The sequence below is a fragment of the Gopherus flavomarginatus genome, chromosome 4, assembly GCF_025201925.1.
Source record: "Gopherus flavomarginatus isolate rGopFla2 chromosome 4, rGopFla2.mat.asm, whole genome shotgun sequence".
Taxonomy (NCBI): domain Eukaryota; kingdom Metazoa; phylum Chordata; order Testudines; family Testudinidae; genus Gopherus; species Gopherus flavomarginatus.
Genome location: NC_066620.1, coordinates 133,413,300 through 133,428,228, shown reverse-complemented (window position 1 = coordinate 133,428,228; position 14,929 = coordinate 133,413,300). Strand labels below are relative to the sequence as shown.

At 41.8% G+C, this 14,929-nt stretch overlaps 1 protein-coding gene across 1 annotated transcript in view; it reads left to right on the top strand.

Annotated features, from left to right (window-relative positions):
• Positions 1-14,929, top strand: part of LOC127049987 (uncharacterized) — a 145,422-nt gene that overhangs the window by 7,105 nt on the left and 123,388 nt on the right. The window contains exons 5-10 of the mRNA XM_050951447.1: positions 1,044-1,238; positions 6,252-6,414; positions 10,524-10,681; positions 11,682-11,834; positions 12,125-12,226; positions 14,239-14,400. Of these exons, the coding sequence (XP_050807404.1) occupies positions 1,044-1,238; positions 6,252-6,414; positions 10,524-10,681; positions 11,682-11,834; positions 12,125-12,226; positions 14,239-14,400 (933 nt within the window). The remainder of the gene's footprint in view (positions 1-1,043; positions 1,239-6,251; positions 6,415-10,523; positions 10,682-11,681; positions 11,835-12,124; positions 12,227-14,238; positions 14,401-14,929) is intronic.

Genomic DNA, 14,929 nt, shown 5'->3' with positions numbered 1-14,929 from the left:
AGTATTTTAGGCTAGTGTGTATGGGGGAAACTGTAATAAGGAACATTGTTTAACTAAGTTTTTAATTAGTGGTTGTGCAAAACTTGGGATGTTGTTGCTTATTGAAAAAGGAGGAAAAAATGACTTTCTGCTTTCTGATGAGCTCTAGTTTCCACTGAAAGCATCAGCAAATAGGGATGTCAATCTAGAACATTCACTAGCATTAAATTCCCTAAAAAAAAAAAATACAAGAAAAATTTGTTTTTGAAAAGGTTTTGTTGTTTAATTCTAAAAGCATGATGTAAACTGGTGATCTGATATCACAAATGCCACTCACTTTTTATCCAAGTAATCATTGCCACTTGGACAATGGAGCATATTTAATTGGAAAAAAGATTGTGGATGATTCAGAGTTTTTATACATTCAGATTTTAGACAGGTGGGTATATTCATTGCAGCTTCCTTTACTGTCAGAACTGACTGGTAAGAAATTCTCTGTTTGAGACTGCAGATGACCTTTCCTCCTGGACTGAAATATCATTTAGGCCACGTCTACACTACAGCATAAAATCGAAATTATTAAAACCGGTTTTATAAAATCGATTTTACGCGTCCACACTAGGGCACATTAATTCGGTGGTGTGTGTCCATGGTCCTAGGCTACCATCGATTTCCGGAGCGGTGCACTCTGGGTAGCTCAGTAAAAGAATGAGACAATAACTTCGATTTCCGTCCACACTAACCCTAAATCGATATAGTAATATCGATTTTAGGGTTACTCCTCTCGTTGGGGAGGAGTACAGAAATCGATTTTAAGAGCCCTTAAAATCGATTTAAAGTGCCTTGTAGTGTGGACGGGTACAGCGTTAAATCGATTTAACGCTGTTTAAATCGATTTAATGCTGTAGTGTGGACCAGGCCTTAGTCTGGGAAGCAAGAGCCTCAAAATTCCTCCCAAAGTAGGATTTTTCACATGGTGGAAATGCAGAGTTCTTCTCGTTAATTAATAGATTGGGTAAAGAAACAAACACAGGAAAATAATGGTCTTTTCTCTTTCTACATAGAAACAAATTGGTCTCATTATGCAGGAGTACAACGATGCTGTTCAGAGGGCTGCGAGACTGTCGGCTGCACGACAGAACTTCCTGACAGGAAAGAAGAATTCTGTAAATATAGTGACACAGGAAGACCTGGTTATTTACATGCAGTGGTTAGTGTGTCACCTACACTCTCTCAAGGCCGTTCACAGCTACCTTAGGGTAAGAGAGCATTGTGGATGATGCAACATAATTGCCAACCTCTGCACTGCAAAATGTTAGCATTTAATAAATATAATAATATTTCCCAGGAAAAACATGATTCTGCTGGAGCAAAGGATTGAGACTACATCACAGAACTCTGTGGGATTTTTGTTTGAGGGGAACAAATCCTTGCAAGAATGCTGTAGCTAGTGTAAAAATCTCGGGCGGGGGCGGAAGAGAAACTCAGGAAATTCAGATTTCAGATTAGCAGCTGTGTTTGTTAGTCTCCAAGGTACCACAAGTACTCCTGTTCTTTTTGAGGAAATTCATAGTTAAGGTTAAATTTTAAAAGAAATTCGGAGTTTTGAAAGTATTGAATTGCACAAGCAAAGTGCTCTGTAATCTGCTGGCAAACTAAAGGTCTGCTAACACCGGGGATAATTCTGCTAGAAAACAGATAAATTCTTTTGGCTCGTTGAGGTAAGTAGGATAATGAGTCCCCTGGGTATAATGTAAATAGGCTGCTTGAGTTGAAGAAGATAAAGGGTATAGGCAGAGCAGACTAGAAGGAGAACACCTGAAATCTTCTCTCCAGGCTCTCTTTATAATCAGAGGCTTGGTCTACAGCAGGATTTTACATTAGTATAGCAACGGTTCTCACAGTTGTGAAAAATCCACAGCTCTGAGAGACATGGCTGTACCAACCTAACCACCAGTGCAGACTCTAGCGCTAGCTTGGCAGAAGAATTCTTCTATCCACTTAGCTATTGCCTCTCAGGGAGGCATATTAATTACTCGGGAGAATCCCTCCCATTGAAGTAGGTAGTGTCTGCACTGAAGTGCTACAGCAGCGCAGCTGCATTGATGCAGAAGCACCAATGTAGCATTATAAGGGTACGTCTACACTACAGGATTATTCCGATTTTACATAAACTGGTTTTGTAAAACAGATTGTATAAAGTCGAGTGCATGCGGCCACACTAAGCACATTAATTCGGTGGTGTGCGTCCATGTTCCGAGGCTAGCGTTGATTTCTGGAGCGTTGCACTGTGGGTAGCTATCCCGTAGCTATCCCATAGTTCCCGCAGTCACCCCTGCCCATTGGAATTCTGAGTTGAGATCCCAATGTATGATGGTGCAAAAACAGTGTCGTGGGTGATTCTGGGTAAATGGCGTCACTCATTCTTTCCTCAGTGAAAGCAACGGCAGACTATCATTTCATGCCCTTTTCCCCTGGATTGCACTGGCAGACGCCATAGCATGGCAACGATGGAGCCCGTTTTGCCTTTTGTCACTGTCACAGTATGTCTACTAGATGCCGCTGACAGAGGCGGTACTGCAGTGCTACAAAGCAGCATTCATTTGCCTTTGCAAGGTAGCAGAGACGGTTACCGGTCGTTCTGTACCGTCTCCTGTGCCGTTGTAAACTGGCGATGAGATGACGGTTACACTGGTGTACAATTTTTGAGAAGTTGTCTGCTTCAGAGATAAAATGTGATATTTATTATGTATTTTGATGTGCTGAATTCAAATATGACAATTAAAACAACTGGCTACTGTTTCTAAGATATTTAGGTTTTTACATTTTATGTCTGTGTATATTGTGTAGATAGTAGAGTTTTAATCATAAATTGTAAACCTAGGTCTTTTCATGTGTTTATGGTTGCTTTACATGATAATATTTCACCTGTCCTGTTTATGTAACACTTTAAAAATCAGCAAAAGGGTTATATAAATAAAATTTATTATGAAACAAAAGGCAAAAAACTACTATGTACATAGTTTAGTCCTATTCAGTGTCTACTCAGCGCTTCTTGTCTTGTCTCTTGTATTCATTAAATGGAGCATCTCTTGTCACTGTCCAGCAATAGGCTGCAAGCATTGATGGGCTCCATTTGCCCTGATAGCCTGCCAGGAGATTCCACTGCTGTAGTCTGGAGCCCAACAGCTCTGCCTTACTCTTGGGTAGTTCCAAATCCCTGACAAGGTCATTCAGTTCACCTTGTGTTAGGAGGTGTGGTTCAGAGGAGGAGGATGGGAGAAAATGTGGGTCCTGTGACATTGATGGTTCAGGACCAGAAGTTTCATCCTCTTCCTCTTTCTCGTCTGACTCAAGTGAGAATGATTCTGGTGCATCAGGAACCGGCAGTCCTTCTCCGTGGGGTACCGGGCATATAGCTGATGGAATGTTTGGATAATGCACAGTCCACTTTTTCTTCTTGGACACACCTTTCCCAACTGGAGGCAGCATGCAGAAGTAACAATTGCTGGGATGATCTGTTGGCTCTCTCCAAATCATTGACACTGCAAAAGGCATAGATTTCCTTTTCCTGTTCAACCACTGGCGAAGATTTGTTGCACAAGTGTTGCAGCATATGTGTGGGGCCCACCTCTTGTCCTGATCTCCAATTTTGCAGCCAAAATAAAGGTGATAGGCTTTCTTAACCATAGTGGTTAGACTGCGCTTTTGTGATGCAAAAGTCACTTCACCACAAACATAGCAGAAGTTATCTGCACTGTTCACACAAGTACAAGGCATCTCTGCTCACTTTGGCTAAACAGAAATGTGTCCTTTTGCAAAATCAAACACTGAGAAATAAGAGAGCATGACACTGTCTGATTTCTAGAGCTGATATAGGGCAATTTGTTCAGCAGAGTGGTGTAAGTTTCGTTATGATTGCATCATCCATTACTTCTAGGAATAACATGATGCAATTCATATCATGTATGACGCAATACCAGCTTCAGATTGCATCGTTCATTGTTTTGCCTAAAAAGCAAGTACTGTCCAAACCCAGTCATAGATTTATTCATAGATCCAGTCAACGATGTATTTTAGTCATTTCTGGTTTACATTGAGATCCCTTCCCTTTATAACTCACTTATCCTCCACCATTCCCAAGTCAAAGGTCGTATATACTGACTCAATAGCATATCTTGAAAACTAGAGCCAATCAACAATTTTAAGCATCATTTTCATTTTCAGTGACCCAGAATTAGTAAAGTTGGACTACATTTATTTCAGAAGCATTTTGGCTGTAGAGCAGTGTTATCAGTCGTTCTGTACCGTCTGCTGCTGTCATGGGTGCTCCTGGCTGACCTTCGCTGAGGTCGGCTGGGGGTGCAAAGACAAAAATGGGAATGACCCCCTGGGTCATTTCCTCCTTTATGTTGTATCTAAAAATAGTCAGTCCTGCCTATAATATGGGGCAAGTGTACTAGAGAAGCAGTATATCAGAGAACCGGAGAGCACAGCCACTCCGTGTTAGATCCTGCAGAAATGATGAGCTGCATGCCATTCTAGGGGGTGTCCCTGCAACAACCCCACCCGTTGCTTCCCTCCTCCCCCAACCCTTCTGGGCTACCATTGCAGGCTCCCCCCCATTTGTGTGATGAAGTAATAAAGAATTCAGGAATAAGAAACAGTGACTTGTTAGTGAGATAAAATGAGGGGGAGGCAGCCTCCAGCTGCTATGATAGTCCAGGCAGTACAGAATCTTTTCCTTAGACATGAAAGGGGGGAGGAGAGGCTGATGGAGTTCAGCCCCCAGTTGCTATGATGACAGTTACCAGCCGTTCTGTACCATCTGCCGGGAATAACCGGGAGTCATTCCTATTTTTACCCAGGCGCCCCCGGCTGACCTCACCTGAGGCCAGCCAGGAGCACTCACGGGCTGATGACGACGGCTACCAGTCCTTCTGCACTGTACCGTCTGCCACCGGGGAAGAGAGAGGAGAGGATGCTGCTGTTCATTGCCCCAGCACTGTGTCTACCAGCAGCATGCAGTAAACATACGATGACGTTGAAAAAAGTCAAGAAATGATTCTTTTCCTTTTCTTTCACGGGGAGGGAGGAGGAGTAAATTGACGAGCTATAACCTGAACCACCCCGGACAATGTGTTTGACTCTACAGGCATTGGGAGCTCAGCCAAGAATGCAATTGCTTTTCAGAGACTGCAGGGACTGTGGGATAGCTGGAGTCCTCATTCCCCCCCCCCCCATGAGCGTCCATTTGATTCTTTGGCTTTCCGTTACGCTTGTCACGCAGCACTGTGCTGAATCCCTGCTGTGGCCTCTGTCTATCATAGCGTGGAGATTTTTTCAAATGCTTTGGCATTTCGTCTTCTGTAACGGAGCTCTGATAGAACAGATTCGTCTCTCCATACAGTGATCAGATCCAGTATCTCCTGTATGGTCCATGCTGGAGCTCTTTTTGGATTTGGGACTGCATCGCCACCAGTGCTCATCAGAGCTCCACGCTGGGCAAACAGGAAATGCAATTCAAAAGTTCGCGAGGCTTTTCCTGTCTACCTGGCCAGTGCATCCGAGTTCAGATCGCTTTCCAGAGCGGTCACAATGGTGCACTGTGGGATACCACCTGGAGGCCAGTACCGTCGATTTGCGGCCACACTAATCCTAATCCGATATGGTAATACCGATTTCAGCGCTAATCCTCTCTTCAGGGAGGAGTACAGAAACCGGTTTAAAGAGCCCTTTATATCGATATAAAGGGCCTTGTTGTGTGGACGGGTGCAGCGTTAAATCGGTTTAACGCTACTAAAATCTGTATAAACGCGTAGTGTAGACCAGGCCTAAGTGTAGGCATATACTTGTGGTGGTAGTTGGTTAATAAAGCCAGGCCCCAAGGAGAGATGAGTACACTAGATTGGGAGCTAGGCCTCAAGGAGTCTGTGTGTACACTAGATTGGGAGCTGCATTTGCTCACACATCCATACAACCTTAACCCTGCCCCTGTAGCAATGCCAGTCTACGTAAGGACTCACCTAAGAACACAGAAAATTTCAAAGGCAAATCTGAGGAGTTGTTCTGCATTGCACTTAGTTTACCTAGTGATATTATTGTGTAAGCACTGAAAGTAGTTTTTAGTTGTTTAATTGTCTGTCATTTGTACTATGAAAGATACAATCATTTCTCTTCTGTGTTTTTTCCCCCCCATTAAGTCACAGACTGAGTGATTTTAGTACTTTTTAAGTGAAGTGAAATAACGACACATGCATTTATATTTTCAGGTACTCCAGTATTTGCCTCTCTCTCACAGAACGGAGGTGGTTATTGAGAAACACCCTGAGGTGGCCCAGGATAATAGGGAGAAATTCAGAAGTGCCACTATGTCTGAATCCTTATCCTCTAATATTCGCTTCTCTCTTTGCCCCAGCATTTCAGGAAGAGAGGGTGAGAAATTATTACATTTCCTTTAAAACTACAATAAAAGGACCTCTAGTGTGGAAGTCATCTGTTGATGTGTACTCTTGAGACAGGTCATCAGTCTTGGTTTGGAAAATATTAAATGTTATTCTTGTTTGCACATCTGAGGAATCGAGTGCAGCTTGTGAAGCCAGCAGGGCTGGCTTTAGTTTTTTTGTCGCCCCAAGCAAAAAAATTTTTAGCTGCCCCCCCACCCCAGCCCTGGGCTTTCACTTCTCCCCACCAGTGCCCTCCCCCACCCGCACACCCTGCCACCCAGCCCTGGGATCTCTCTCTTCCCTGCCCCCATCGCCCCAGCACTGGGCTCTCACCTCCCACCCCCCGCAGCCCCTGCCACCCCAGCACTGGGCTCCCCCTCACCAGTGCTGACTCCGCCCACTCCCCCCTCACCTCCAGCTGGTCCGGCGCTGGCAGGGTCGGGATAAGCAGTGGGGCTCCCAGGCCACACTTCATCCCAGGGTCCCTCCAGCAAGGGTTCCCTCCTCGAGGACTGGCTGGGACCAGGGAGGGCAGAGCTGAGGGATCGCCCTGGCAGGGGGCTGAAGAGCTAGGGCAGGGTAGCTCCAGAGGGAGCAGAGCTCCAGAGAGCGGGACGCAGGCCCTGCACACCAGCACCCCGCCCTCTGTGGCCCCGCTGCTGCTGCTTCTGCTTCTGGCTGCCTTGCCACAGTCCCTGGGCAGCTCAGGCCACTTCACTTTGCTAAGCCCTGGCTGTGGTGCTGGGGGACAGCCGCTCTGCAGAATCTGCAGGCGGCCCCCAGCCTGAGTGTCCCCTCTCAGAGCCTGCCCGGCCCAGCCACAAGGTGCAGGTGCTGCTCCCCTGTGGTGTGAACCACAGCAGCCCCAGGGCGCGATGCGCTGCTGCTGCCAGGGCCAGCTCTAGTCTTTTGCTGCCCAAAGCAAAAAAAAGAAAAAAAATGTCCGGAATGCCGCCCCTGAAAATGTGCTGCCCCAAGCACGTGCTTGGTTTGGTGGTGCCCAGAGCCGGCCCTGGAAGCCAGCCAGCATTCTGTAAAATTGAGAAGGCTTCAGAGATCTAGAGCACAGAATTGAAAGTCTGCAGGGGTGGCTCACTTCATTTTGCAACCCTCTGGTTTTAGGGGAAGTTTGTGTGTTGTTGCAAATCCTGAGTATCCGAAGGTCTTGTATACGTATTGAGTCATAATAACAGCATATTAGAAAAATATTGCGGGACTAAATTTGATGGGGAGTCTGGAATATTGTTCTGATTACACCAAGCATTGAAATGTTACTCCTTTCTCTTGCATAAACATTGCTTAAAAACATGTTTCAATAAGTGACCCCTTTATGGAGAGATTTATAGTTTTAAAACTAGGGCTCTCAATTAATCGCTGTTAACTCAAAAAATTAATCGCGATTAATCACCATTTTAATTGCACAATTAAACAATAGAATACCAATTGAAATTTATTAAATATTTTGGATGTTTTTCTACATTTTCTCAGATATTCTGTGTTGTAAGTGAAATCAAAGTGTATATTATTTTTTATTATAAATATTTCCACTAAAAATGATAAAAGAAATAATATTTTTCAGTTCACCTCATACAAGCACTGTAGTGCATTCTCTTTGCTGTGAAAGTGCAACTTACAAATGTAGATTTTTTTTGTTACATAACTGCACTCAAAACCAAAACAGTGTTAAACTTCAGAGCCTACAAGTCCACTCAGTCCTACTTCTTGTTCAGCCAATCACTAAGACAAACAAGTTTTTTTACATTTACAGGAGATAATGCTGCCTGCTTCTTAATTACAATGTCACCAGAAAGTGAGAACAGATATTTGCAAGATATTCATGTGCCAGATATGCTAAACATTCCTACTCCCCTTCATGCTTCAGCCACCATTCTGAAAGGGGTTGATGGCTTGATAGAAGGGGGAAGAAGTTGGAGAACCAGCCACTGCATGCCTCATGTTTCCATGTACACATAGATCATTAGAGCCTCATAAGTTACCATGTATCTCAACACTTGCTCTGTGACCACTGTCAGAGTGGGATCACACACAGACACTACTCGTTTTGGAATGTCATTAGCAGCACAGTGCTAGGATGCCAACAGTGAATGGAAATGCATTGAAATCTGCTGGAATATTGATGCTACTATGATTCTAGTGGCTGTATTTCCTGAAAATTCTGGTGAATCTGGCACAACAGTGGTATATCCACTTCTGTGACTTTGTACAAACAAGTCCTCATTTCTGCAAGAAGAGGAAGAGCATATTGCTTGAGTTTGTAGTAGAGAATGAGTTGGCAGAGGATCACCCAGTGGTTTTGATAATATTTTTAGAGTATTGTTAATTTTATCACTGTGGGCTATCCTGTGAAATATGCCTGCCTGCCTCCCCCATAATATCATCATTTTATACCATGCACATGTTTTAGAATACATGTGATATTCACTTTGCAGGGGAATGGGGCCTTATAGTAACAGAAAGCTACTCAAAGGTGACTTATCTTATTTTTGTGTTTACTGCAATAACTCGTTATCTAATGTTTGTACGATATTAACATTGCAGACTTCAGCCATCTATTCTCTAGACCTGAGCTGCATAGATTAAACATCAAATGATTAAAACATAAAAAGCGAAGACAAAGTGAAGTGTAGAATGGGAACACAGATGGCCCATTACTGCCAAAGCAATGAGATAATGTATTTGGTTATATATAGTTCCACTGAAAACCAATGAGTCTGACTGAACTTTAGCAAACTGTAACATATCAATTAGAATTCAATCAGTATGTCGGCAAAATACTGGAGAAAGGAGTTGATATTTATTTGGGCTTTCTGCTGTTAAAGAAACTAAATAGCTGTTGATGAGATTTGAATAATTATCAAGGGTTAGAAACTGGCTTACAGACAAACAAAATAAGAATTAATGGTCATTAGTTAATTTTCAGCATAGCAAAGTTTTGGCAGCCTGAAGTTCCATGCTAGGGCTAGTGTTAAATACATTTATTATACATCTGAAAAATGGGGAGAAAAGTAAGGTAACACAATTTGCAGGCAACACAGATAATTAGGTTGGCTGAAAAGACTTTGGCAAATCTGGCTTCAGACACAGATGGAAAAGGGAATAAGGGAGAAAAATAATTAACCATTTCACAACTTCTCCCAAAATATTCTAAAAATGAGTGATTTATTTGGGAGGAAGGGGGGTTATTTGAAGCTGGTTCACCCATCCTTAATAGACATGAGAAGAGGGAATCTTGTTTCTGGAAGCATGTTATTGAAGAAAAACTCATAGCACTATCACAACAGTATTATTTACAGTGGCAATACTCATGCTGTAATAGAAACATACTTTAGTTGCTTGTAGACTGAAGACTTGATTTGGAAGGGTCTTGGTTCCATGGCTTTCGACAATGATGTTATTAATATTCAAGCAGTAAAGTTTGTTTCAGTGCTGGCAGATGGCTACTGCTGCAGCAGCAACAGCACATTATATTGCAGGTCTGTGCATTGAGAATAGCGATTAGTATTTTGTCTTTGGTGATGGTGAAGGTTTTAATAAAAATATCCATTTAGAATCCAGTGGCTGTTCCCTATCAGACTAAACACTAGATCTTAATTAATTTAATCTGTACATACAAAAGAAGTGGGAAAACAGTAGTACTATATAGTCCCCAATAAAGAACTGCAGCATGTTCTCGAACAGGGGTAGGTAACCTATGGCACAAGTGCCGAAGGCGGCATGCGAGCTGATTTTCAGTGGCACTCACACTGTATGGGTCTTGGCCACCAGTCCGGGAGACTCTGCATTTTAATTTAATTTTAAATGAAGCTTCTTAAACCCTTTTTAAACACCTTTTTAAAAACCTTATTTACTTTACATACAACAATAGTTTATTTATATATTATAGACTTATAGAAAGAGACCTTTTAAAAACGTTAAAATATATTACTGGCACGCAAAACCTTAAATCAGAGTGAATAAATGAAGACTCGGCACAGCACTTCTGAAAGGTTGCCAACCCCTGTTCTAGAATCCACTGCTCCTCAGCTATTGCTAATAACTGTTGCAAACTGCTGTTAGTTTAATTCTGGCCTTTTGTAGGAGCACACAGCAAGGATGCTGTATTCACGCTGCCCCAACACACAACAGAGACTGAAGAATTGAAACCTCAGCTCCGACTTCTGCTTTCTCACTTTGGTGTCTGCTATGATACGGAGAATCTCAAGAACTCTGCTAATGAGATGGAGCTTTTTCCTCTGGTAACTAAAGAATTACAAAATGCTCATGAGGTTTGGCAGGAGAACACAAATATTGTAGGTTGTATTGCATTACAGGAATAGTGTTGTGAATTCTGTGTTCTTGGTAGGAAGTACATGTATAGAGAGAGCAGTAAAAGGCCTGTATAGCTTCCCTTATAACCATATTATAGTAATAGCCAAAAAATCCTAGTATTGCTGTTTTTAATATTACTGTTCTTAGTAAAATGAAGGATTCCACAGCTTTATTCTATCCAGTCACCTTCCTGCCCTTTTACACAAGCTCATTTCTCAATTTTTCCCCATTTAGTTTTAGAATGTATTACAGACATTAGTTACCACCACTAGGAATCTGGCTTTTACAGGTCATTAATAGTTTCTTTACCAAATCCATGCAGGTTAAAAATTACCAGTTTGCGAACAGTTTTCTCTATTTTACTACTTTACATGTCCAGGATGTAGAGCAGGTACATAATATCAATTCTGTCTAAAGTGTATATTGCCCCTAATAAAATATCCACTTAGGTACATGCTTAAAATTTAGCCGGAGTAGTCCCTTTGGAGCTCATTGAGACTGAGCATGTGCAGAAGTGATTGCAGGATTGGGCCATAATGGAGAATACCTGTACTGTGTGTCAGTGAGCAGGTACCTGTTCCTTTTGGATAGGATTTTCAAAAGTACTCAGCACTGGGCTAACTCCTCTCATTGAAGCCAACAGTAAAACTCCCATTGACTTCAACAGAAGGAGAATTAGCCAGTGCTGAGTGCTCTTGAAAATATCACTCTTCCTTTTCCAGGTACCCAAAGTAGAACAGGGCAGTTTCATCACCTCTTCTGTAAACATGTATGAAAAAAGCATGAAACATTTTGATCCTATCAGTGAGTTCATATGACCAACTGGAAGAGATTAGGACATACTGTAGTTGGTTGTTCAGTGGTTAATATTGGAAACCTGTCCTGTTTTGTGAAGCCTGTTGAGAATCTTCTCCATATGCCTTTCAGGTCATCCGGAAATTTCGAAGTGTCTTCATCAAACAGCAGACAATGAGAACCTTTCCAATGTATGGTGCAGGGGTGCCTGGGGCAGAAAACTGGGGTATTTTAGAACCTAGCATGGCTTTGAAAAAGAGAGCCAACTGGATTCCTTTTATAAAGGTAGAAATAAGTGATTTATTTTTCCCTTTTTGCTCTGTTGGTAAACTATTTTAACTGCAGTTCAGAATGTAGCAAGATACTTTCCAGCCATTTACTTTTAAAATGACCCAGTGATGACCTATTTTTATTTTTTTTTTGAAAATTCCAAAACCATGTCTAACTACTGTCATATATACTGGGTCTATTTCTCATTTCACTCCATGTAATGCATATACTGTATTGTGTTTATTGCCTTCTATTCACATTTAAGTCCTATCTATAAATTTTGCCCTGGCTTTTCTATCAACCAGATTAAGCCCAAACAAGATCCCTGGCAGCAAAAGCTTTTGGCAAAACTGAAACAATGGAAAAAAGTAGATGAACTATTGCATCTTCAATCAAAGTTTTTAGAGGTAAGTAAATAGACTATTTTAAATATATTCTATTTATTTACTGAGTACTCTCAGGGAACTTTAAATGCCTGGAGAAAGAGCTTGCCTGTGCAAAAAGCTTGTCTCAGGCTTACATTTCAGACTGTAGAGTTCAAACATACAGTACATAAAATGAAGATCCAGTACTGAATTGATGCAGATTTTTTTTTTCTTCTCTTTTCAGTGACTATTAAGGATAGGCAAATTTCAAAAGATTCAGAATGCAGGTTTGTCATAAACAGAGTGTTAAGGGTTAATGTCTCTTATACCTGTAAAGGGTTACAAGCAGGAAACTGGACACCTGACCAGAAGACCAATCAGAAGACAAGATACTTTTAAATTCGGGTGGAGGGAAGTTTGGGTGTGACTTCTTTGTTCTTTGATCTTCTCTCGGGGGGTCTGAGAGAGACTAGACATTACTACAGGCTCTCTAAGTTTCTTTTCAAATAGAAGGTAAAAACCAGGCTGTTTAGGCTTTTTAATTGTTTTACTTTATTTGCAATTGTGAATCTGGCTGGTTAACTTTTATATGTGTAGTTGCTGGGAATATTTTAATTTGTATTGGTACTGGGGGGAAAGTCTCTTTCTGGTATCTGTAAGCTACAGAACCCTGTATATTAGCATCTTAAAGTTACAAAGATAATTCTTTACTTTTTCCTTTCTTTTATTAAAAGATTTCTTTTTAGAGAACCTGATTGATTTTTTTTTTCTGTTTCCCTTGTGTTATTCCAGGGGATTGGGATAACTCACCAGGACGGGAGGGGAAGGCAGAAGGAGGGAGAGATAAAATCTCTGTCTGTTTTCCTTGAATCTGTTTGCCTCTTTGTGGAAGGGAAGGGAGATGCTTCCCTGTATGGTGATTTAAGAGGTTAGATCAGTATCTCTCAGAACAGCCCAGGGAGGGAAATTCTGGGAGGGGAAGAGGTGGGGAAATGGCTTATTTCTCCTTGTTTTAAGAACCCAAGGGATCTGGGTTCTTGGGGTCCCCAGGGAAGGTTTTGGGGGGACCAGAGGGTATCAGGCCCTGGAAAATTCCTGATTGTTGGCAGCATATCAGACCTAAGCTGGTAATTAAGCTTAGGAAAACTCATGCTAGTACCCATATTTTGGACGCTAAGGTCCAGAACTGGGAAGAAATGGTATGACAAGGTTGCTTACTTGACTAAGCATTCAAAATTTCCAGAGCATAGTTCAGGTTAAACTCCAGGTATTTACACCTCTTGGGCCTGATTCTGATCTTGCATACAGCAGTTTTACAGTTGATATGTCAACGGCGTTACTTCTATTATACACTTTTGTAAACTAGATCTGAATTAAGCCTGAAGAATTTATCTAGAAATTGCACAAAAGTAGACTCTCTTTAGTGAAATTGTTGGCACTTATTATCCTGGTAGGGCCTGAAATACCAGGAGAATAGTATCTCTCACAGAATTTATCTGTTCAGCTTGTAGTTTAATCTTGGAACTGGAAAAGAAATATTATGTGAACCTGAAACTCGTACAGTATGTGTGCATTAATCTTTCATGACTCTTGTTTCAGAAGCATCTTGAGAGACTTTACTGTAATATCATATTATTATTATTATTATTTATTAAGGTATTGTTGCAGTGCCTTAATAATATGGCATGATTTGGCATGTATAATTTCACATGGATTTGTTTCTTTTGGGAATGTTTGGTGTGAGGAGACGGGTTTGAAAATTGGGCCTACGATGAGATGCCAATTTCAGTCCTAAATATGGAGCAGCTACAGTCAGTGCATCATATACATCTTTTCTTCTATATCACATCTTTCCATTCCTTAAAGGGATCCATCAGAGTAAAGTCTAGTCTTTTTTTTAAAAGTTTTCAGGTATATAATGGATTGGATGGAGATGTTATACTGCCTTGCTAAATTCCCTGGAACTCATCCCACCTCCTCAGAAAAGGGTGGCGTTGCCTTTAGATTTGCCTTGTGAATCTTAACTCTTGGATCTTTGATGTTATTGCTATAAGGTTTCCGACATGGAGCAAGTGATTGAAGTTCTCCAGGAGCATGCGACAGAAGTGCTAGAGCCAAGTCCAGTGCGATCAAGTTTTGTGACTTCTCACAGCTCAAGACAGCATAACTATGATCGAATCTGGGAGAGAATTTATAGCAACTCAGAGCTCCAGCAGGTATTTTGAAGGGGAAGATCAGGTGAAACTTGTGTAACTATGAGTAGGGACTAGTAATTCTTTATTAGAAAACCTCATTTTAATCAGTGATGATGAAGAGCCTCTGCATTGGAAGCTTCTGTAGGGAGACCATGAGGTTCCCTATCTTCCAAAGCTCGGTCTCCCTCCTAGGATGTTGTTTCTCATAGGGTTGTGGGGTGGGTTTAACAGCAGGGAAAAGGGCCAAGTCGTGGTGGTTACAGCAGTGTACAGCAGCAGGAAATGAGGAGGAGGGATCAAACAGGTTGATTCTTGGTTTCTGGAGGCTCTATGAAAGTTCACACCTGAGTCTGACATTAGATTGGCTTGCTTTTTAATTAGGTGAGTATGAGGGCAAATTTGGCAATTGAGAGGGGAAGTTGAATTTGTGGGCTTGGTTTTAAGAAGGTTCAGTAGTTGGGAAACAGTTCAAAAGGAGATGATGTGATTCATCTTCAAAGTTCTTCTTGGAGTGATTGCTCATATCCATTCCAATTAGGTGTGCGCGCCG